General features: G+C 51.4%; 5 protein-coding genes across 5 annotated transcripts; 3 read left to right on the top strand and 2 right to left on the bottom strand.

Moving 5' to 3' along the window:
• The first annotated feature begins 5,460 nt into the window (after window positions 1-5,460).
• On the top strand, window positions 5,461-7,335 carry HER10_EVM0001099 (aldo/keto reductase). The gene has a single exon (XM_035470859.1). The coding sequence runs from the start codon at window positions 6,044-6,046 to the stop codon at window positions 6,968-6,970; it is 927 nt and encodes a 308-aa protein (XP_035328839.1). The 5' UTR covers window positions 5,461-6,043; the 3' UTR covers window positions 6,971-7,335.
• A 273-nt stretch (window positions 7,336-7,608) lies between these two features.
• Window positions 7,609-14,865, bottom strand: HER10_EVM0009435 (3-carboxy-muconate cycloisomerase; the record flags this gene model as incomplete). The annotated part of the gene is made up of 10 exons (XM_035478921.1): window positions 7,609-8,773; window positions 8,833-9,801; window positions 9,902-9,975; window positions 10,045-10,078; window positions 10,162-10,176; window positions 10,249-10,357; window positions 12,198-12,246; window positions 13,346-13,939; window positions 13,998-14,506; window positions 14,568-14,865. The coding sequence occupies 10 exons, from the start codon at window positions 14,863-14,865 to the stop codon at window positions 7,855-7,857; spliced, it is 3,570 nt and encodes a 1,189-aa protein (XP_035329858.1). The 3' UTR covers window positions 7,609-7,854.
• A 589-nt stretch (window positions 14,866-15,454) lies between these two features.
• HER10_EVM0012704 (uncharacterized protein) lies at window positions 15,455-17,282 on the top strand (the record flags this gene model as incomplete). Its single annotated transcript, XM_035482092.1, has 7 exons — window positions 15,455-15,625; window positions 15,692-15,724; window positions 15,790-15,910; window positions 15,964-16,115; window positions 16,177-16,352; window positions 16,408-16,692; window positions 16,769-17,282. 7 exons carry the CDS (start codon window positions 15,455-15,457, stop codon window positions 17,280-17,282), a joined length of 1,452 nt encoding a protein of 483 aa, XP_035330238.1.
• A 1,688-nt stretch (window positions 17,283-18,970) lies between these two features.
• HER10_EVM0009960 (pectate lyase) lies at window positions 18,971-20,349 on the top strand (the record flags this gene model as incomplete). Its single annotated transcript, XM_035479431.1, has 3 exons — window positions 18,971-19,110; window positions 19,170-19,491; window positions 19,645-20,349. 3 exons carry the CDS (start codon window positions 18,971-18,973, stop codon window positions 20,347-20,349), a joined length of 1,167 nt encoding a protein of 388 aa, XP_035329923.1.
• Window positions 20,350-20,641: 292 nt separating this feature from the next.
• HER10_EVM0009054 (uncharacterized protein) lies at window positions 20,642-23,787 on the bottom strand. Its single transcript, XM_035483083.1, has 2 exons — window positions 22,879-23,787; window positions 20,642-22,813 (listed from the first exon to the last, which is right to left on the bottom strand). Exons 1-2 carry the CDS (start codon window positions 23,046-23,048, stop codon window positions 20,842-20,844), a joined length of 2,142 nt encoding a protein of 713 aa, XP_035329800.1. The 5' UTR covers window positions 23,049-23,787; the 3' UTR covers window positions 20,642-20,841.
• Window positions 23,788-24,005: the final 218 nt, after the last annotated feature.

Raw genomic sequence — 24,005 nt, 5'->3', positions numbered from 1 at the left:
CGCTTCCACGATTCCTGGTATCACAGCCATTACGACCATTAATTTATCTTGAGAAGTCCCGGATCGAGGCGCAGCTATGTAGCATGGGTCCACGTGCCCAATCATGCCAATATGCTTGACGGGCTAACCCGAAGACGGACACAGAATGTTGAGCGCCATTCTGAACCTCGTGGATTGCAGAGAATTCAATGACATGAAGCTCAGAACGCTTGGACAAAAGAAATGACATGTTAGATGGATGTTTCGTTGGCCGAGCATCATCTTCGAGACGGTCTTCAAGCCACGTTGAGCGTCGAGTCGGCTTGATACTGACTTATCATCGTAAAGCGACAGATCGATGGCTGTTTACTACAATGCTAGGGCAACTTAACAGAATAGATACGCCCTTTTGACTTGGTTTGGAATCAGAGATGAGTAAAACCGAATTTCCTCTTTTGGTTGCGCAGTAGTCTTTTTTGCGTCTATATCAAATCGCAACCGTATCTATTCTAAATCTGTGTCGATTGGTCACGGCTGTACTATGCGTGTTACCTTCCACAAATGGAACGCATTGCAGTAGGCGTGAGTATTTGACCATTTAACAAATCGAATTGTTGAGAGAAATGATCAAAGTGAGGGCCTGTAAGGCAGCGCAGAGCACCTCGGCACAATAACGACGCCATGTTTTCTGACATGGCTTTTGGCCATCACACCACGCGGCTCCGGCATCTTTTAGACCCCACATCGGTCCCGAGCACTCCAACCAGGCCGTAGCCGATGACAACCTCCCCACCCTCGCTGACGACCGTTTTGACAAGCCGACGATCCTTTCTATTTCAGCCTCATCGCGTCCCACAGCGCGACCGAGATGCTGCCGTGCTCCGTCTCATGCGGCGAGCGCTATTCAATCTATGCCTGTGGCTACTCTGCATATCCGAGAGGTTATGGCGGTTGAGCTTCATACCGCACTCCTTTGCAAAGTCAGGTAGGACCACGCGGTATCAAGATATGACGGCCGGGTTTTTGACTTTCCCTGCACCAAAAAGCGGCCATCGTATCTTGTCACCGTGTGGGTAAATACATGTAAGGTAAAATAGCCGACATCTTTGGCGCGGCGGGACGTCGCACACAACATACGTGCAGACTGCAGGGAGGATCGTCGTTCGAACTGCAAAACTCATCACAACCTTATCTACTACTTCGCTGTGGAATTCTAGCGACTCATTGTTTGCGGCCACCGTTTATTTGGATACTCTCTACTTCATGAATGTGAAACGGGAGAATCTCACCATCTAATAAAACCATTGAGAAAAAACAAGGAATCACAGGTTGCCAGATGAAGCATAGAGCTAAATTCCCAGGTATTGACATAAGCCTCGTCCTTGAAGGCATGATGGTCTTTCCTAAGATTTCTGACTAGTATTCTTGGATTGTCGACCTCATCAAGAATGCTATTTGTTCGCACGTCGTTCGCCGTTCAGCCTCATTCCGACGATCAGGCTTCTCCATAAAACCCGTTGTCTGAACATCGTGGGCCAAAAAATGGACCGGCCGCTGGTGACACCTTTGCGGTGGGTTCAGAAAATGGGACTTAGAGATCTTGCTTCAATGTCTGCTGTTGACACGATTGCAACAGGCACAAAGGCCAATCGAGCTTGTCGGTGCATATGAAATGGTCAAGACCCGACAGAGATCAAGTTTGATCGCCTAAAGCTCTCTGAACTCATTCGGCCGCTGAGAGGGACATGCCAGTGGTCCTTAGAATTTTGTCTTATTTTCCAGATGTCTGCGGCTAGTCCACATAGCAGCTTACCGCTGGCTTGTGCTAGATGTACTCATCATCAAGTCTCATCGTCAGAAAATCGGAAGTTTTCTCGAGCGAAGCAGCTGAGATCTCGGACAATGACCTTCCCTTACTTGAAGTAACCGTTACTAGGCCAAGTTTCCTGTCTGATGCCAAGATCTTGACATTCGCGGTTCTACTCTAGGCACGTTGCTGAGGGTAAGCATGAGGCGCCGCAGTTACCAGAGTTCGCATGCATAATGATAACCTCCGGTACAGATCGACGTGTTTCGCGGGGTTGGCGGAGACGCTGAGGTTTTATGGTGGTCCTCACCAGGGATTGAAGCTATCGTGGCATTTGAGAACCCCATGTGGGGTTGGTGAAATATAATGACTGTGGAATTTTGAGGCGTTCGATGCCTTTTCACCCCAGCTCTTGACTCGAACTCGACAGTGCACGCCAATGACCACTCTGAGAATACCAAAATCCTCCCAAGTTGCCATCTTGGCTGGGATTGAGCAACAAAATCTTGGAAATTTGAGGCATTTCCTGTTTCTTCACAAATGTGATCTGCCGTGATTCATCTTCCCGATTCTGACCGACAATGATGTAGATCAACGTTGTCATTTTCTGTGCTGTAACATTAGTCGAGTTGATTCACATCTCTTTCCCTGCAGCCTTTGGGTTGAGTTTCCCTCGCTGACGCCATTGCTGACTCGTGCGACGTCGAGCATTGATTGATGCAATCCTGTGTTATCTTTGTTCTCTGCATGGGAGTGAGAGCTATGCGCTGAGTTGCTGCCACGTTTGCAATATGGCTGGATGAGGCGTAGTCCTGCACGCTTGCTCACAGCGACGGGCGCAGATGGTATCAACTAGCATAGCGGTAGATTACGGCGATTGGGAAAGCTCTCCTGAGTCCTATGGCGCTGTTTCGCTATTATTCTCGGCTACCTTTGCGGGTTTCTCTTCTTCTCTTGACCAGCCTCTTCAGTCCGCCGTCCGGACGCAAACCGGCCTCATTGCCTGATCCCGATGCATTAAGACGTAATCTTACCGCAGCCGTAGGTTACTACCTACGGAATTGGGCGTGAAATCCCTCATGAAACCAAGTTTGACTGTGCAGCCTCGCCAGGGTTCAGCGTCCAGCAAAGGTTTGAAATTTAGATCATCATCCAATGAAGATGGCCGTCATAGCGACCAAGACTCGAAAGCGAAATCCATTATCAATGTCATGCCGGTGTGGTGGAGCTTTGGCCCCATTCATCGGTGTGAAGGTCAACTTCACCGCCAATAAGACGAGTTCCTATTGAGATTTTTGGTCTACCTGCTTGACTGCTTCATGCACCGTGCCGAGAGCTGAGGGCGATATTTTCCACCTTGCAGCCCTTCTCCACCAGAGATCGTCTCTCTGTCTGCCTGGCTTGCGGCTTGCCTGCTGGTGTTCTGCGAGTTGATACCCCTATCATATCTTCTCGCGGTGAGGTCGGGCGGTTCCTCTTGTTGTTAGTGCAGCTCATGTCCACTTTACGAGGCATTTTGTCCAGTGAGAAAGTCTGTATTGTAGTCCACAATCACGCCAGGCTGGGAAAAAGTGCTCGTCGCCTTGGTTGAGATAAAAGATAAACTGGAGCCTTGCGTGGGTCACTGATAGGGCCTTGTCTCAGGGCGCGAAATAGATAGGGGGGTCGCGTCGTCCGGGATGCATCGATGTTCATCGACATTCCCGAAGTTCTCAACAGGGATTGTGGAATTCTTTGTACCCTTTCTCTCTTTTTTTTTTTTTTTTTTTGGCGAGGCTACGCCACGGGATACTTGTTCTCTCTCTGTGTGTTTGTGTCGGACCAGAGGACAATCCGGGCGTCTCCTGCCGATCTACTACCCGGTGTGTAGTAGGCGCTTCCAACTTGCTGGGCTGCCTGGTTGTCAACTTGGCATACATGTGAAAATCTTCTTTGGACAAGCCGTTGATCACTGGGCCCTACCGCCTTAGCCTTCGGAGCCGATTTTGCCATTTGATTTAATGTTGTCTTGGTTAGTCGGTGTATCCGTACCTCCGTTGGCTATCTCTCTACCTACCTTGCAGATGATTGTTGCTCAGAGTTGAGACATTGAGAAAACTCTGACCGCCAATCTTTGGCCATCTCTACTGTCGGCAAAGAACACTCTCACATTCAAGAATGATACATAACTGTTCCGGTCAAGATTGAACAGGACAGATGGACTTCCGCCGATAAGACAAGGCGCAAAACCCAATGGCTATCAAGCTGTTGCAAACGCACAGAACTTCTGAAGAGGCAACCCACTGATACAGACCTTGACATTGGCTGCCCAGGCTGAGGAAAGAGCGGGCCCTTCCGAACACTCCCGATAGGGGTCCTGCAGGCAATATGCCTCCATCTGCCTCAGTGCTTTCATCTCTTGTCTTCATTTACCTCCCGGGATCCCTCAAAGTCGCCCTAACAGTGACCACGATACATCAGGACCCTCCAGAGGCTCCAATGACATCAGTGAAAAGTCTGAAACCACGTTCCTGAGTCTTGCTGGAAGGCAGGGCCAATCATCGATCTGTGGCAGGGATGAATAAGTTTTGTCCCAAAAGGCCCAAGCGACAAGACGCTAGAACAACTTGTCCAGCCTTTGCCCTTCAACAATGCGAGATACATTGCCCATGTACATGTGGAATGGCAAAAGTCGCGACTCGCGTTCATCTTGCCTCGCACACCCCATCTCAACATCCATGCCATGTCATCCCGTCCTCTGTAGCGTATCCGTAGTCCTGTTCCACGGCTTCAACGCTCGTTTAACGGGGTGGACTCCGGTGTCCTGAACTCGTACCTGCACCACGCATCTCACACTCAATATGAGCATGTGCGGGAACTCCTCGGGCTTCAAAGATCCATCTTCTGATGGGGCATACTAAGCACCACGTTTTACAATGGTCCACTTCCACCGTGATGCCGTCGGCAGCTTGACGTCATAACAGGCCAAGTTGCGTCTGTCGCTTAGTGCGGCTTTTCCATTTTACACAATATACCTTACCCAGGATATTGTACGTACTGCCTTGAGGAGTCTTGCAAGCCGACCCAGCGTTTACGTGGAAACGTCGCCTACCGAACCCCCCTACCGTTCAGCTCGATATCGATGCCGATTACTGTGCCTCGCTGATGCCTCGCAAGTCTACCCGGCTGCGGCTGAAACGGTGCCTAGTGTACGGATATGGATAGTTTGTCCTCGGGAATAATTGACCGAATATAGTACCTTGGTTTCTCGAGGCTTGGCTCGTAGGAACTTGGGATCACTACAGCGATTCCTGCAGCGGGCTCCAGTTTTTCTCTCTCTCGCGTCGTAAAATTTCTCACTTTGAGTGTAAGATTTGCGCTAATGTCGAGGGCAATATTCGCCACAACCGCCGAAAATCTTGAGGCTCAACAATGCGATTTAGTCCTTTAGTTGAGCCTCATACCATAAGGTTCAGAGCAGTCAATTCATCTGATACCTCGCTTATCCCGCTAGACATGTAGCACATGAATCGAGTGTAGCAGCCAGTTCTCGGAGCTTTGGCGGTGGGAATAGCGAACTGAGGCCTGCCTCCACCTCCTACAATAGACAACGTATAACCGTCAGAGAGACCGAGGACACCCTGACTCGGACGTCGTCCATCGGCGCAGCATCGGCGGAGACACGGCACGTCATCGGCCCATTCACCGGCGGAGCAACGGCTCAGCATCGGCGGAGAAGTTCTACGTCATTGGCTCCAGTAGCAGCGGGTCAAAGGCCCAGAGATAACGGGGCATCAACCTGGTACCGTCGAGACAACGGACGAATACCGACTGGGAACCGCCGGCACCGACTCGAAATCGACATTGAGATACCGACTCAACACCAAGTAACACCAAGCACTCGCAAGGAGGCACCGACCCTCAATAATCTGTACGGCGTACGGGGCAACATGTTGGAGAACGGGTCCCCTCCAAGACGGGGGGCATCAACCCAGCACAGACGGGACATTCACGGCGGGTCCGCGTCTGGCGACAACAGAGGACGCCATCGGTCCGAAAATGGTAATCAGAATCAACTGTAGTAACTAGGCACAAAGAGCGAGACGTCGAAAAGGATAAAAAGGAATAGATAACTCGGCAACATCTGCTGTTTTTTTGGAAGCATCACTCGCACATCAATCACAATCAACGGCCTCAACCAATCCAATAACCTCTCTTGATACCCATACAACTCTTTACTTCTCAACATCAACTACTACAACATTCACATCATTCACAATGGCCGCCCAATTTGCTACCCGTCAGCCTGAGCTCGGCATGGAGAAGGTTATGCCTACTCGTCAGGACTCTGGATATGCCTCCCCCTGCGACTCTCCTCGCCTCACCGTCCGCCTCAACGACGGCAACGAAATCCCCCAGATCGCTCTCGGTGTCTACAAGGCCCCCAACGGCCAAGAGACTGAGGACGCTGTCATCGCCGCTCTCGACGCCGGCTACCGTCACATCGACTCCGCTGCCAGATATGCCAACGAGGAGGCCTGCGGTCGTGCCCTGAAGCAGTGGTTCCAGAAGACCAACACCCCCAGATCCGAGGTCTTCGTCACCACCAAGCTTTGGGACGCTGACCACGGCTACGAGGCTACCTTCAAGGCTCTCTGCGACTCCCTCGAGAAGTTCCAGCTCGAGTACTTTGACCTCTACCTCATCCACTCCCCCTCAGACGACAAGGAGAAGCGCCTCGCTTCCTGGAGAGCTCTTGAGACTGCCCAGCGCCTCGGCAAGGTCCGCTCCATTGGTGTCTCCAACTTCAGCTCCCACCACATTGAGGAGCTTCTCCAGGAGACCACCGTTGTCCCCGCCGTCAACCAGATCGAGGTTCACCCCTTCTGCCAGCGCCAGGACCTCGTCGACACCTGCCGCAAGCACGGCATCGCCATTGAGGCCTACTCTCCCCTCGCCCGCGGCAACAAGCTCGAGGACCCCACCATCGGCAAGATCGCCGAGAAGTACGGCAAGAGCCCTGCTCAGATCCTTCTCAACTGGAACGCTACCCGCGGCAACATTGTCCTCCCCAAGTCCCTGGCTGCCCACCGAATCCAGTCCAACTTCGAGTCCTTCGACTTCGAGCTCTCCCAGGAGGACATGGCTGTCATTGACGCCCTCGGTGCTGAGAACTACGTTACCGGTACCCTGCACAAGGAGTAAGGAATGTCTCATTAAGATATTTGGCCTGAGGGCACTCCAGTTCGGCAACACCCACCGCTGGATCTTCCAGCTAACAACTGAGCTTTCCTCCATCCTGAGAGCATTGGAACAGCCATTTGCATTGCCGGCGTGACGAAATCCGCACGTCGTCCATCCAGGACATTAGAAGGAGTTGATTGCCATCGACGCCACTTGGCGTTCTATTCCCCCGTCGAAATATTTGGATAGGAGTTTGGGTTATTCGTTTTATTTTTGGGAGGACATAAAGACATAGACATTTCATCTAGACAAGCGAGCTAGACTGCAAGCTGGGCTTAGCCTGGTACGAATCTTACGCCCCATTTCTCACCTTTGCTCCCGATGGTTCCTTTCCGTGACATTTTGAACCGACTTGGCCAATAAAAGTAAACCAATCGGCACGACTCAAGCTTGTGGGCAGTGGTAGCTGGTCTCCAATACACAAGAAGATGATGTTCCGGCGACGTTGAGTTGATCGATAAGATTATGGGACCCTCCCAGACTATGATCGGATCAACCTCAGGACCTTGGTGTGTGGGCACCGCGGGTTCACGATGCAGGTGCCAGATCTTTGGGACGGTCGCTACAATCTTCCCGCGTGGATTTGGAGAAAAAGAGGGGCCGGGGAGAAAATGCTGGTTCGGGGGTACCGAGTTTATATTTGCTGTCATGTTTGATGAAAAGGTGACAAACATAGCATCGGATTTGTCGTACATCCCGACTACGACTCATCGACCTGAGGGCCCTCAGTACGGTCACAAAGCCGACTTGATGTTTATTTTTTCGACATATTTCGTGTTCAGTAATGCCGCGATAGCTCATGCCGCTTTGTCCACACCCAGCCAGCCAAAGTGGACAGCAAAATCTCATAAGCCCATGCTTGGTTCGAATTGAAGATCCAATGGCATCGCATCCAAGGTATTTGCGAGCTCTAGAGCCGATGCCATAGGCCAGTCCCAGACATTCCATTGCAGCTGGTCAAGTACCGGCTGCTGGGGTTCTCTAGCTGAAAAGGTCTTTGTCCGGAGCATATCGAGAACATCGGCACATTGATTGATGTGCCCATTAGAATCGTCAGCTCTCAAATGACGTAAAGTTGTAGCGCATGTCTTCACCAAGTCTTCTGCCTCATCATCTCCAGCAGGTGGGTGGCCTTTCCACCTCGCAAATAATATTGTCAGACCCGCCTGCCACAACATGTGCAACCCGTTTGGATAGAGATGGGCGATGATGATGGAATCTGTCCTTGCGGCGTCCATCTCCAGGACCGAGTCCGACATGATCGCAGCAGTCAGTCTTATCAGCTCAGCCGAAGCACGACCGCACGCTTGCAAGGAAACTTGAAATTGAGGATCAGCTGTTGTGAAGGCAAGTGCAGGCCGATGAACATGCACCGTGGCGTTGTAAAATGCAGCGCGTAGGAAAGCCACCTCAAAGGTGTCGATCGAGACCGTCGAGGATAAGTCTGCGCTATCGTCCTCCAAGTCTATGACCTTATCCGTCGGCAACATCCGCTCCCATAGTGTAAGTTCAGCTTGCAGTTGTGTAATTTTGGCTATCCCGCCGCGCCGTCTAGTCGTCGAGTACAGCTTCTCTAGAGCCTCTCCCACAATGACTGCGAGTTTGAACATGCAGAGAGCCGTGTCGACTTGGGACCTTTCTCCGGGTAAGGGAAAGACGACGCTCTCACGCGATACTTGGTCGTGATCAACACGGGAGGGCAAGTCTGTGTCCACGTCCTGGTCGCGGATCAACCTTGGCATTCCGTGATAAGCGCTGGAGAACCTGGTGGTAAGAGATTAGTCAAGACACACGACAAGCAGGCCGACCTTCCAACTACCTACGTATCAAGAGAATATTGACACCACCATACGCGCCGCCGAAGTTCTGTCTCCAAAGGATCGAATTTGAACCTCTGGGAGTGGCGATGAAGTCCAAGGTTCTGTGCCATTCTTGTAGCCATGCCTCCTAGTTGTGACGCAGCTGAGTAGCGAGATGATAGCTGGAGGTAGATCTGGGCAATCTCTAGCCCTTGGAGCGTCGGTAAAGACGGTCGCTCCTGGAGCTGATTCGTCAAAGCAGCGGACATCGCATAGTATTTTTCGGAAAGGCAAAGAAAATGCCGATGTCTCTGAACGCAGGAGCCTGGATGTCCCAATGTTCCTAGAGCAAGTAGACCTAGAACCTGATACAAGAAACTGATATCGCCGTGTTCAGGGTCACCGTTCAACAGACGTAGCGCCTCAACTGTGGAATGTTTATGTACAATCGGATACAATGGAGTCCAGTGGTCGATGGTCGCCGCGAGGATACTAGCAGCATCAAGCGGAAGTTGGGAGACCATGGCAGCGACAACCTGCGACTCTAAACCCTTGGGCGATGGGCCCCATATGTTGTGAAGATAGAGACTATAGATGCTGCTTGGAAATGTTTCGGTGTGGATTCGTAGCATTTGCAACTGCTGCTCAGCCTGGCTGATAAAATGCACGCCCGTTGACGACCCTGCAAACATAGCTGTCTCGTCGTCATTGGACACTAGTCGGCCCATGTGGCCGATCACCGGTTCCGGCACAGGCCTCGACTTGGCGTTTGAGGCAGTTTCTTTACCTCGCTGCCATGATGATAAAGTGGTCGGACCGGTATTTCTTCTAAGTGTGCTCAGATGTGAGTGCTCTGAAACAGCTTGTTGCGAGTTCCTTATGTCTTGAGGGACCGAAAGGGAAGCCGAGTCAACATTGCTGCTATGAGCTTCAGGAGTCTTTGAAGCTGCGGAATCGTCATGTCTTTCCTCAATTCCTTCATTTTCGTAGTAACTAGAAGCGACGGTCAGCAAAGAAACCATTACCCATCTCAATCTATTCCGTCGCGGGTTCCCGGGCTTCTCTATATACTATTTACTAGGTAGTAACTTACCTCTTCCTCTTTCTATTGCGCTTCAACTTCGTTGACACAACGCAGGCCACTCCTCCAGTGATACAAGGCGTGCACTGTCAATTGAACAATATTCAGTCTCAAAAGTCTGGATGTGAGCAGGTTGCGTGGGACAGCCAACTTACCTTTTCGCCATCGCCATGACATCGGATTTTCCTCCTGAAAGCAAAAGGACCCAAGTCAGCCTTGAGCATCGAAATCGAATGGACCAAATTAGGAATCTTTCTTTGACGCTTACTTACCGCCGGCAGCGGTCACTATTGAACTTATTAGCAACATGATCATCCGGTGGGGTTCTCTTGGTTCCTCTTTAGCCCGGATTAGCATACCAAACTTGTCCAGATTGCCCTCCGGAAGGATTTTCCTGTCCATTCATCCTCCCGTTTTGTTCAGCATCATTGAGAGCGTTGGATTCGCATTCAGTAAGAGTGTAGTTGACTCGAAACCCAAAGAAGACTTACGCGCTCGCCGATTATGTGGTGGTGTTGTGGAGAAAGTGATGGACACGGGTCTGCATAGCTACCGAAAGCCGGACCTATTGCACATTAGTCATACATATCTGTTAGTTGCATAGTTCGTCATGGTTTTTCCAGGGCTCATTATCATAAACCATCTTATTCCCCTTTTAAACCCCCGTTGTTGCTAGTCATCTTGGTACAACACTATTCCGCTATTCCGGCCAACGGGTTGTGAAGTTCTACTCTTAAGTCCCATCCCAAACAAGGAAACTATTGAGGCAAAATGGTTCCCCGCGACGAGGGCTGGTTTTCATTTCAATGAGGCGTCAAAGTTAGCGGCTAACAACAGCCATGCAACCAAGACGCCAAGGCTCGTTGAGTTGGAAATTTTCAGACATACAATAATCTGTTACAATGCACGACTAATCCCCTCTCAAGCTTCACGTTGGGTGAATTGGTGAGACTTGAAGCTGCTTGTGATGGTGTGTGTGGTGTGAAGCTCAGAAAGGTAAAATCGCTCCGATCCCAAGTGGGGGATCGGAGCCACATTGCCTTTTTTGTTATCGGCCCCACCTGCCTTCCCGGCTATCGTTGATGGGCACAAAATCAACACGCTCTCTCCGACGCCATGCACATGTCTCTTACAAGGAGCAAAATCAACCATGTCAAGAGCATTTTGTATCTTTTCTTCCCGGTATTGACAGTGAAAATGCCCATCAGTTCATCTGAGGTTCGAACAGGGGCATATGAACCAGAGCAGCGTGACCAGACGCCGCCAAGAGGACCCAGCCGTTCCAAACGGCAGTCGTGGTACGTTCAATCCAAACGTCAAACTCCTTTTGCGTCTCAAGATGGTGCTAACGCCCTCTCAAGTTTACGATGTGTTCGACTTCACTTGAAATGTAAGTCGGGTACCAAGTCTAACCGGCAGGTCTAGAATCATAGAGTCATCAATACTGAAGGCTATCTGACTACTTAGGTGACACACCAAGTCCGACATGCTCGCCTTGCGCAAAGGCTGCTAAATCGTGTACTTACAAAGCAACTTCCCGAATAACATTTCGCCATCATCACAACCCGTCCATAGATGGGTTTCAGGAGTCACCAGAGGATAGCCGAGCTGTTCCTTTCCCAGCTCATCAAGTCTGGCTATCAACGCCGTCTACCCGTGAGATTATCACCTATCACGATACTGATGTGTTTTCCGGACCACGTACAGTCTCTTCAGGTAACTAAAACTCGTGCAGTCGTATTCTCAGCGGACAGCACCGCTTTAGAACGAGAAGAATCGCCGCAAGAGCAAAATGCTACCGAAAGGCCCCTCAAACTCCCAAGTATTGCCAATCTGATTATCGCTACACCCGTCGAGCCACTCCAGGTGGGAGAAGCAATCCAGATACCAGAACCACCTGAGCCAGATACTTCTGAGTTACGTTACCCTTGCGATGTTGAAGAGTCTCCGTGCAATCCTCTGTGGCCATTGAGAGACAGACGAGAAGTCTTGCTGATTCAGCATTTTATCAATCATCTTTCACTTTGGGTACATACTATCAATTGGCCTTTGGTAGAAGCGCAACGCTTTTGATCCGATAGACTGATCCTCGTCTAGTTCGATTATTGCGATAAAGATCGTCACTTTAAAACGGTCATCGTGCAAACGGCTTCGACCCACTTTGTCCTTCTCAACGCCCTTTTGGCAATCTCATGCAAGCATTTGAGTCAGACACAACCCGAGAAATGGATTCCTGGAGAAGCCGACGACTATCAAGCAAGATGTCTACAATCATACATCCCGGCTCTGGCACACCCAGGGTCGGCACGAGGCTTTACCACTGGAGTTCTATGCGCCATTACTATGATCCTGCGACTCTACGAGGAAATGACAGGTGCGGTCTACTTGTTCGCCTTCACGTGTTCCCGATTGTTGACCGAATCGAGCCAGTCCCGTCTGTCGATGATCGCCCGTATGGGCACATTTTAGACACAAACATTTTTACTCTACCGGAGTCTCCGGATGATCCAAACTATAGTCTATGTCGCGCATGTCTGCTAGTTGCTATCCGTCAGGAAATCTTCATTTCTTTTGTAGCACGTACCCCTCCTCCCCGTCTTGCAGAGAGATGCGGCATCACCAGAACTCTTGAGCCCACGTCCGACTTCGATTGGGCGTGGCGCATCATCACTTTTACTGAGGATGTTTTGATATTTGCATACGGTCCAGACGCGCGGTCCATCGGGTCTTGGGAGAATCTGCGTGCCTATTTACATCAATGGATGGAGAAGAGGCCGGCATCTTTCAATCCTCTGTGGCAAACCGGCTCTGATCGCGAGGCATTTCCTGAGATCATTTTTGCCAACGATTTTCATAGTGAGTCCCAGTGCTTCTCATTGCTCTTGTGGCTAGCATGAGTATGTGTGGTGATCACTTACCTTTCCTCATCTACCTAGTTGCTGGCCAGCAGCATGCCATTATCTGCCAGATAATGTTGCTGACTCACGACCCCCGTATGCCTGTACTTGGTCTCGACAAGGCTATGGCTTCGAAAGCTGTTGAGGAAGAGATTCGGCGCTTGATCCGCCAAATTTGTGGTATTGCACTCTCGGCAGGCGAGTGGCAGCCAGCAACCATAGCCGCGGGAATGACAGTTGCTATGTGTAAGTTCGGCTCTCACATTGATCCAGTGCAACATGTGGTTGCTGACAATCTGCTATCCACACAGGCGGTCATTTGTTCCACGAGCCTGCGGAACAGGAGAAACTGCTTGATATTCTCGCAAAGTCGGAAGCGCACATGGGCTGGTCTCTGTTGAGGCAAGAAGAGAAGCTGAAGGCTTTTTGGGAATGCAATGCAGAGCAATAAACATTTCAACTTGATTGTCGAGGTCTCCACAAGAGATCTAAATCAAATATGTTATCTGTCTCTATAATCAGCTCAACGGCTGCCGTTGGTGATTCCATTAGTATCTACAATCCCATTGTCCCTGTTCAAGTCTTTCCCGTTTCCATTAGCATGCCCCTCTTTTTGTCCCAACAGCTCGTCCAGCATCAATTGACAGCACCCTAGGTACCTTGTAGGATCGCACAATTTTGCGAGGTCTGGCGAAGCAAGGTGAGATGTCACCTGTGATGACTCTTCCAACGCTTCTTGCAGTGACATGCTGTTCTCGTGTGCCTTGACGCACGCCTTGTAAACAATCTCGTGCGCCTCCTGGCGGCCGGTGTACTTTGCTAGGTCCATCATGACAGCCTCCGCTACGATCAAGCCCCTTGTTGACTTTAGATTAGCCATCATGGCATCTTTGTTGACCTGCAACCCCGACAGGGCAAATTCGGCTTGATAGAGGGACCCAACGATCGAAATAAAGGCTGTCGGTATAGCAGCCCATTCCAGATGCCACGGCCCGGAGGCTCGTTCGAAGTCAGAGACCATGCCATCGAGGACAAGGCCGGCTTGTGCGCGCAGAATCTTCGATTGCGCGAGTATCACTTCGCTGGAAATGGGATTGCGCTTTTGAGGCATGGTCGAGGAGGCACCACGATGAGGAACGTAAGGCTCGGCAACCTGTGAAGTGCGCGTCAGTATTTTAATCCGTTTCAAGAGCTAGTATGTCCAAACTCACCTCATTCAGTTCGTTTGACGACATGATGATCAAGTCAAGGGCAATCTTGCCCAAACTACCGCCCACCAGGGCAAGGTAGTTTATAATTTCAGCAACAGTATCGCGCGCCACATGCCAAGTGATGATTGGGTCTTGCAACCCAAGAATAGTTGCGAGTCGCTTGCGCACGCGAATGCCACTGTCGCTTGTGCCCAGAGAAGCAAGGGTACCAGCAGCACCGCCAAACTGGACCAGCAAGCAGCTCTCCTTGATCTGTTCCAGACGCTTCAAGTGTCTGCGGAAGCCAGCCAGCCAAACTGCGCATTTGTATCCGAAAGTGATTGGGAGGGCATGTTGCAGATGCGTCCTGCCGGCCATGGGTACGTCTCTGTAGGCGGCGGACATTGTCTCTAAGGTGGAGGTGACTTTGCGCAGAAGGCGCTCGACGATTTCAAGACCAGTCTTCATTTGGAGTACCGACGCTAGGTCCATAATGTCTTGCGTTGTGGCACCCCAGTGAATGTAACCAGCTTGAGGTTGAAGCTTTAGCAAGTTGAAATACCACTTGTCGAATTGGCAGCCAAGACTTACAAGTCTCTTCGGGAACCCATTTCGACATCTGTTCTACCAAAGGTAGTACCGGATATCCCACTATCTCTGTGCGGGCTGCAAGAAGCTGCCAGTCGATTTTGGAGACATTGCAATGCTCTCTCAATACGGCAGCAGTGCCACCCGGCACAATACCTTCAGCTTCTTCCGCCTCGGCCAGAGCGCACTCGGCCTTGATGAGATTGGCAACATAAGATCGTTCAGAGAAGGCTTGGCGAGCCTCCTCTGTGCCAAAAATGTTGCCAAAGAGGGTCGAATCGAAGACAGTGGCGGCAGACATGGCGAAAAGAATGCACGTAGAAGCAGCAGTTCAGACGAGAAAGAGTAGAAAGCAAGCTTCGTCCCAAGACAAGCTTTCCAAATGCGTCGCCGCGTTCTCCTCGGTCTATTTTATTCCTTGACTTGGATGGACATCATTCCGGCCAACGTCCGGTCTTACACCGAGGACCCCGCGGTGGGGCACGGGATAATGCAGTAGCGGGGGGCCAAAATCGCGGGATAAGGACGGAGTAAGGCCGTGTTGAGCGGCGTAACGGCGTAACGGCGTATCGGAATAGCACAGACCATGCGCCGGTTCGCCGGGTCTTGGCCCCTTTCCCCGTATCCTGAACTTCGGGTCATGAGTTAAACATGGGATTAGCGCTTGCGGGGAACGTGTAGTTTCTGGGGTCGAGTCGAGCCAGCCCCGCAAAGCCGGGGATGGCCAGGTGATAGATAGCTGTTATGTATAAATCAGACGATGTCTTGTATGTTTTCTCATTGACACAAAGACCGAAGGAGCATAGAATCTCTTGTCTGCGACCTCGTTCTCTCTCTTTCTCTATCTCTCTAATATTGCCTTCTGACATCGTCTCTCGTCTCTGCTGACAATGGCAGCTACACATGACGCCGACTCCAAGAAAGGCGGTCCGCTCGAGATTGAACACGATGAAAAGTCGGTCAAGGGTGAGGCCGTTGTTTCTGGCGATTACTCCGGCGCCCATAAGAAGACTGATCCGGCTGAAATCGCCCTCGTTCGGAAGCTAGATCGCAGAATCATGGTAAGCCTCTGGGATCTTGACTGGCCCCTTTTGTGAGCATGATGCTAACGTGGTATCTTCTCGTAGCCGATTCTTTGGGCAATGTATTTCATGAATTACGTGCGTCAAGACCTGCCTCAGTTACATGTTTCCACTTTCGAACGTCGGCCCTGACTCGAACTTAGCTCGATCGTAATGCTCTCCCGCAAGCTCGACTGAACACGCTGGAGGAAGACTTGAAACTGAAAGGGGTCGAATACAATACTGCCATCTCTATTCTTTTCGTTGGGTATCTTCTGATGCAGGGTCAGTCAACATTTTGGAAACTTTCGAGATTCGCCGAGTCTGACCACGTCTAGTACCCTCAAATATGTTTCTTACACGCACGAGCCCATCAATCTATATGTCAACTTGTATGATTGGCTGGGCTGCCATCTCTGCTGCCACAGCGGGAGTCAAAAACTACAGTGGATTGGTGGCATGCCGGTTCTTCCTTGGATTTGTGGAAGCAGTGAGTCGCACAAAGCAAGTCAACAGCGGAGAGCAGGCTAACCTGGGTTCGCTTTTTCTAGCCCTTCTACCCAGGTGCCCTGTATCTGCTATCAATCTTCTACACCAGGAAAGAGCTCGCTACGAGAATCTCCATCCTTTATACTGGTCAAGTAGTCAGTACTGGTTGCTCAGGTCTGATTGCTGCTGCGACTTTTACTACACTAGATCAGGTCAAGGGGATTGCAGGCTGGAAATGGTAAGAGCTGCATATTCCCACTTATTCGTCATGGATTGTGATTTAATAGGGTTAGGCTCTTCATCATCGAAGGCTCTGTCACCGCATTGATTGCCGTCTTCGGGTTCTTCCTTCTTCCTGACGATCCCTCTGTTACCCGATGGCTTACCGAGGATGAGAGACAACTTGCTGTTGAACGCATTCGTCGGGATACAGTCGGCAGACAAGAGCGTGGCTCTACCATGGATGGTCTCAAGCAGGCTCTGAAAGACCCCAAAACCTGGTTGTTCTGCGCCTGTCAGAACTTCCATATTTCTGCGGTCAGCTTCAACGCGTACTTTCCAACCCTTGTTCGTACCATGTAAGTTACCAAATAACGGACCCTATCCAAAAAGTAGCAAGTACTTGAAGATGGAAAAACGCTAATGTCCGATTAGGGGCTTTAAGTCGACTACGGCTCTTCTCCTAACCGCTCCTCCCTACTTTGTTTCTGGCTTTCTTGGCATCCCATTTGCCTGGTCAAGCGGGCGATTCAACGAAAGAACATGGCACATCACAGCTGGATTATCTCTTGCTGTGGTCGGATTCGCCATGACGATTGGGACCACCAATAATGCCGTCAGATATGCAGCAACTTTCTTGTATGCGACTGGTGCTTACTCCGTAGGATCTCCTATCTTGGGATGGGTAAGCGATACCTTGTCACAGACGCCAGAGAAGAAAGCCGTTGCATACTCCTTGGTCAACGTCACGGCCAACTTGGCTTATATTTACTGTGCATACCTTTGGCCCACCTCTGATGGGCCCAGGTACATGATCGGCTTCTCATGCATGATTGGTTTTGCCGTTGCAAGCATCATATGTGCGTGGGCGATGAGGTTCTGGCTGATGAGCATCAACAAGAAGCTCAGGGAGAGTGAGGATGAGAACGTGAAGCTCTATGCTTACTAAGTCAGTTCTCGGTATGAGAATAGGTATCCTGCAGGCCTTTCACCCTACCATCCTAAGGGCCTTTAGGTAGTGGTGCTCTCGGGGTGGACTGCGTGTATATCTCATAAACCTCGGCTTAGATAACCAGTCATAAAGTTGAACACAACTCTCGATTCGGCAGTTCTTTATGCTCTCTCCCTCTCCTCCTTGATGCCGCAGTATCGTTGCGTCTTCCATATGCGGCCGAGCAACGCAGAGTTAGATCCAAGCATCACAGAGCCCAGAAAGCTCTTTTTGTAAACGAGGATTTTCTGAATTAAGCAGGAGGGTAAGAGGTGCCATCTCTGAAGGTCGAGGCTTTCGCCGTGTCACTACAAGCTGAGTGCCCTCTTGAGAAAGCAAGATGGAGACCATGTAGACTTGCCACCACTTGCATGATGTGTCTTCATCATCCAATGACGCCTTTACATTAGTTGATCTTGCCTGCCATCTGCTTGTGATAGACTGTTCCTCGAGGAAAGCGATGGCAACGCCGCGCGAAGCCGCGCTTGAGCGAAGCTTGCTTCATGTCAACGGTTACGTTCGACGGAGTAGCGTGTTTTATTTGGTACTAGACCGAGTCACTCTTGAATGTGAATACGGATAATGATCCTTGTTTTCCGCAGTGAATGATGCCATATCTCAAGCGCATGATGCAGGCAACTCACACCAGTTTTCGCAAACTGGGATTCTATAAGACGACCTTACATCGCGGAATGCTGTGCTGAAGGGAATACGAGAGCGAGCCAGTGCGGTCTACCAGATCTCCAGTTTACGAGACCCTCGTGCGAAAATCCGATAAGTCAGCGGAAAGGTCCACCAACCTTGAGTTCTATTCGCAAAACGTGGCTTGTGGCGACATGTTTGCCCAACACGGCATAGGACGGGAGGAAGAGTCCGAGTTTTAGACTTGTTCGGCCACCCACTTGCATCGGCGACTTTGACTAACCTCCTGGTCGTGGCCCTTTCATCTGCCTAAACCCTTGTCACTACCGAAATTTGATTGAGAAGCAGAGGGGAGGACCCCTGTCACTGTAGCATCTTGATGACACTGACAGACCTGTCCCACTCGACAATTCCCCTTCCAGCATGCCCCCCAGCTGTTAGCTCCCATATCAGGAAATGTCTGCCGGGCCCGAATGACCTCGGACTTGCCAAATGGTGACTTTGTCGGCGCGGAGCAGCAGCCACCTCCGCGTCGGTATGGGCAGGACGAGGATTTTCCCATCACACGGAGAATTCTAAGATTTAGGGGCTACTACATCGGCCGGAATGACAGCGGCGATTGTGTACCTATGGAGACGGTTCCCGTGTTCTATTCCCATTGCTGTTAGGTGGAAATGGATCCATGGAAACTTCGCCGCCTCTAAGGTGCCGGCCCAGCCCTATATCGCCGCTTGGCACAAACCGTCGCTGCCGCGCGAGAGACCTGCAAGATGTGGATGTAATTAGTATGAGAATAAGTCGAGGCCTCCTCGTGTCGCCCCGCTGTCACTGCGTCTTGGCGTGGCAGTAGGATCATACGGCTAGGAGTTTAGACTTGTTTTTAACCTTGTACGATCCCCGATACCAGAGGCTTGGTTCGAACCAAGCTCCTCCTTCATCTTCATATTCTTTCTCACTATAGTTATTACTTCAACTACACTCGCTTTCTCTTTTAGCCTTGCACGATGAAAGCCTGTCTTCTCTCTCTCGTCGCCGCTCTTGCGAGCACGGCCACTGCACAGGTGCAGGGCAAAGCCTTTGGCTTCGCAGCTGGCACCACTGGTGGTGGCTCAGCTGCTCCCCAGATTCCTTCTAGCATTGCTCAGTGAGTTGATTTTCTTCATAGACGAAGAATCATAGGGTTCAGAGACTAAAACTCGGCAGACTTAAGGAGTGGCTTACCGACAGCACGGCCCGAACCATCATGATCGATCGCACTTGGGACTTTCGCAACACTGAGGGCACGACCAGCGGCAAGTGTTGCAGTGATAACCGCACGACCAAGTGCCCCGGTGGCACTTCCAAGGGTCAGGCCTGGATCCAGGACACCTGCGATGCTGCTAGCGGTACCTGGGTTGACTGCACTTACGACAATGCTGCGAAGACCCCCATTGATATCAATAGCAACAAAAGTCTTGTTGGCGTTGGTACCAAAGGCGTTATCATTGGCAAGGGGTTCCGTGTTCGTGGTGGAAAGAGCAATGTCGTGAGTCTTCCCTGTTGTGTTACCAGCACCACCCACTTTTGAGAGTCAAGATACTGATCGAGGTCCCTTCAGATCATTCAAAACGTCCACATCACAGTACGTTTCTAAGCTTCCGCCGCGATGTTGATTTCCGGTGTAGCTGACTGTATGTAGAATCTCAACCCCCAATACGTCTGGGGAGGCGATGCCATCACTCTTGATGGTGCCGACAAGGTCTGGATCGATCACGTCAAGATCTCCCTGATCGGCCGCCAGTTCATCGTCTCTGGTTGGGGAGCCGCCGGCAAGGTAACCATCTCCAACACCGAGTTTGACGGCAACACGGAGTGGTCCGCCGGCTGCAATGGAAAGCACTACTGGACCGCCCTCCTCATCGGCGCCAAGGACTACTACACCTTCTCTGGTAACTGGCTGCATGACGTCTCTGGCCGCTCCCCTCATATGGGAACGACAAACACCGCTGGCAGCGAGAACCTGTTCCACGGCGTCAACAACTACTTCCAAAACGTTGGCGGTCATGCCTTTGACATTGACGGCAACACCTGGGTCCTTCTTGAGGGCAACTACTTTGATGCCGTCACCACGCCCATCACTCCCGCCAGCTTGACCAACGGAGGCAACATCTACATCGTGAACACCGTCGACGAAGCCTCTCGCTGCACCTCCTACTTGGGTTACATCTGCGAGTGGAACCGTGCTCGTGACTCTGGTGTTGTCAGCAGTCTTACCAGCACGACTGCCCTCACCAAGCTGGGTGGCTTCAAGTCTTCGCTCATCGGCCACATTGGCGTTGCCGACGTTCCCGCCAAGGTAAAGGCCAACGCTGGTGTTGGCAAGACCACGAGCACCAATGCCTAGGCGCTTGCATGAGCATAGCTTCCCCTCGAGAGGGGCGAGAGATTGCTCACATGAGCTCTACCAGGTAGAGTCCACTGTATTGCGGCCATATCTTCCGGCGATTTCCTGTATCTATACTTCCCGTACATATGTATTCCTTGGCTTGGGCCTTGAACATACCCTCACTTCTTACCAAAGAATAAGACGTGAGCAAACCCTTTTATAATTTCACATGGTTTGATCGTTGTTTGGTTGTAAAATGTGATGGTTTCAAGTGAGACTTGACGATCAATGCAACTATGGACTCGGGTATCTAATAATGTTCTGCTGTCGTTACCATCTTACACTCTCATGTACCACCCCTTGCTCGTTTCTCTATCCTTCAAAGCAACAGCAACGCCAAACACCACGAACTTCTACGCAAACAAGGGAAAAGTTCGGAGCAAGACCCATCAAACTTTTGTGTATCTCCATCTTTCCACTCACTAACCATTCATTCTCTCCCCAAGATTCTCAAGAGTCTCGCAACTCCCATTCTTGGTGTATTGTTGGGTATTGAACAGCCTTGGCTTGCCCCGAAAGCCAAGCATGGCAAGCCTCGTAGTGTGAGAAGTGAGGGTTCTGCTTATACGACGTTACCATTTTGTCGGCTACATCAAGCACACTTCGACCTTCCACGTCCCGGGCTTGTACGTTTGCGTTGTGTTGTTGAAGTGTACGCATGGCAAGCTTTTTGCCTCTGCGGACTGCGACATGCAGCGCGGTCTCGCCATTCTTATTACGGGCATTGACGTCGGCACCCGCATCGATGAGAGCCTCCAAGATGTTGACGGGCTTCTTGTAGTCGTCGTCTTCGGGTAGCTGGGCCACAAAAGCCATCAGCACGGTGTTGCCGTATTTGTCGTAGTGGTTTGCGTCAACGCCGAGGTCAATGAGGTCTCTCACGACCTTTTCCCTGGCAGTGAGTCTCTCCTTTGAGGAGTCTGTGAGTGTTTTGCTAGGTTTGTTGTGTTTGCGCTTACGGCTGCTACCGCCGGAATGCTCTGCGGGAGCTGCCTGCGCGAGATGTTGGGGGAACCTGGCGAATAATGACTCCTGGCTGAGAATAGCATCGGCAAGACAGTGCAGACCGTTTCGTCCTTGTGTATCTTGTACTCGGGTGTTGGTGTGTGCTTCGTTGACGAGCTTCAGAAGTTGTGCTTGTTCCTCGATAGGGGAAGGACCCCTGCGCAACGTATGTGAATCCCAGGTTGAGGACATCTCTTGCCCGACAGCAGCAGTATAGGCTCTCCGGATTGGCAGTGCGATGGGGGCAGATTCAGGAATGTTGCCAAAAGCGTCGCGGCAGCAGTATGCCATGGGGTTAAACTGGTTAAGAAGGGCATTTTTAATCTCCTGGCTCAGAATGCTCGGCTGTTTTGAGTGGATAATGTGACAAAAGTTGCGCCCGTACACATCGCGAGCATACAAGTCAAAATCGGATCGCTTCAGATGAGTAATGAGTTGGAAGAGAGAATCGGCGTGTTGGGTAAACCAGCTGTCGTTGAGCAGATGTAGGAATGTCTGGCCGGCGCTATTCGTAACTGAGGGGTTGGGGGACGACTCGATTGCCTTGAACAAGAGGGCGTGGTGAGCGTTCCCGGCTGCAAGAAGATGCAGGATACTGTGGCCGAAGGGGTCGCGAGTGTTCCAATCCTGATTTGGAGGCTCTCCACAATGCAAGATGTGTTGGGCAAACGGAGTTGGACCTGAGCCGGTGACCCAAGAGTCATTCGGGAGCTCGTCTCGTACGTGGCAGAAGCAAGATCGCGAATCATGCTCCGCAAGCCCTTCAGAGCAAAAGCCTTGTTTGAGGAGGTGGTACGGTAGGTTGAGATAGTCGCCGGGCAGGGGTGCAGCTTGCGATTCCGAGTTTCTCTGTGGCGCATTGTACTCGAATATCCACGATGCTGGGTTAGAGTTGGCAGTGCCAGGTCGGTCGTCGTCCGCCGGTGATTGATTCATCATCGTGTTGCTCGGCATCGTGTAGCGCTTCAACAGCCTGCTGACTTGATGACGGAATCCAGTTGAATACTGTGAAAGCACATCCTGCAGGGTTTGTGTCGTTGTCTGCCGGTGGATTCCGGCTTCGGGCGGCGGCACGGACGCAATATCGGTGGTCACTAATGTCGGAAGCGGCCCCGGGGCTGGCGGGCCCCAGCCAGCGGAAGATGAGCGCGAGTGATGAAAGGGTTGGAAGTCGTTGACTGTTGGGCTGTTGCCGCCTTCGTATTTGAAGTCGGGGTGTACGCTCAGATGCGATCGGGCGCCGGACGAAATTGAGCGAGAGTAGTTTGGCGAAAATGCATTCTCGGGCGTGTTCTGGCGGGTTGGGGAGTTATCGAGGGCGCTTATGCGCCGATCCATGTCTGTCCGGGTTCGTGGGTGAAGCCATCGCGGCTCTTTGTCAAGGATTGAGTTCAATTTCTTGTTGGCTGAGTCCTTTCTAGTAAGCAAGCGCTGGCGTCAGCAATCGCATTTGCGCCGGCGCAAACCAATCTCTCAGCTTACCCTGGACAGTCTCGTTTTCCCGGAGTTACTCTATGAACGACTTCCACAATTTTGGTGAGGGGCAAGGTCGTGTAGACATAGAGCCTAGCTAATCTGCGCTCGGCCGAGTCATTCCAAAGCGAAGGGCGACCAGTCTGGGTCGCGTGCGAACTTGAAGGTGAAGCTGACATGAAGCTCGGGCTGGAGGCTGGCTGCCACAGCCTTGTCAAGTAGAGCGTCGTAGAGCGTGTAAGTGAGGCGGGAAAGGGATCTTGACCCTATCGATGGTGAGTTCTGCTATAGGCCAAGTGTCTGACGAGAAATTGAGGCAAAAGACTCAGGTTGAAGCGAGAGACATGATGGACAACGGGGAGGATGGATCTGTACTTTTGGCCATGAAGTGAGGGGGACGACCAGGCTATCAATGGGCTGAAAGATGGTGCCTTTCGCCGTGGCGCCGCCGCGGTGCTGCTACGAGAGAGGTAGGGAGGGAGGGAGGGGAATGGGCGGCCCCAGAGAATAGACGGGAGCCGGCACGGAGCAAGGGTCACCAAGCAGCTAACGCCAACGATCTAAGCGTGGGAACGTGATAAGACTGGGCCCTCAGCAGCCAGGGTTTGGTAGCACAGCAAACTGGCAGCCTGGAGGAGGAGGTCTCGAAGGTGGTCTGGCGGAGCCAATGGCTATGAAGTAGAAGAATGATGGTGGTGCGCCAGTCGGCTGGGTTGCAGGGGACAGAGGCTCAGCTGTGAGCCTAGGGGGCACCGGGGGAGGGCATCTGGGCTTCATCAGATTGGGCAGTACGAGGCCAAGTTTGTTGTGACGGATGAGGAGGATTCTCAATACCCATTTACTTTCCGGATAGTGATGTAGTTGAGGTTTCGTTCCAGGTCTTGACGGGCAAAGGAGTGTTTGTGAGACAACTTCGGTCAGCTCACAGAGAGTTGCCTCAATAAAGTGTTGAATTTAGGCAACGGAATTACTGGTGCTTTTAGTTGCTCGGCTATCCGTAGAGGCACGTTAGGAGAGAATCCCAGTCACAGTAAGCGCCCATTGGCAACGATCCCCCGTCAACCGTTCTCGGCGTCAGCGGTTACAATGGTGCCAGAAGCCGCCATCCGCGACTGTCTTCTCTCTTGCTCCACGGG

The sequence above is a fragment of the Colletotrichum scovillei genome, assembly GCF_011075155.1.
Source record: "Colletotrichum scovillei strain TJNH1 chromosome Unknown Contig00009, whole genome shotgun sequence".
In the NCBI taxonomy this organism is placed as follows: Eukaryota; Fungi; Ascomycota; class Sordariomycetes; order Glomerellales; family Glomerellaceae; genus Colletotrichum; species Colletotrichum scovillei.
Note: the sequence above shows the minus strand (reverse complement) of the source record. Positions and strands in the feature narration are given on the sequence as shown.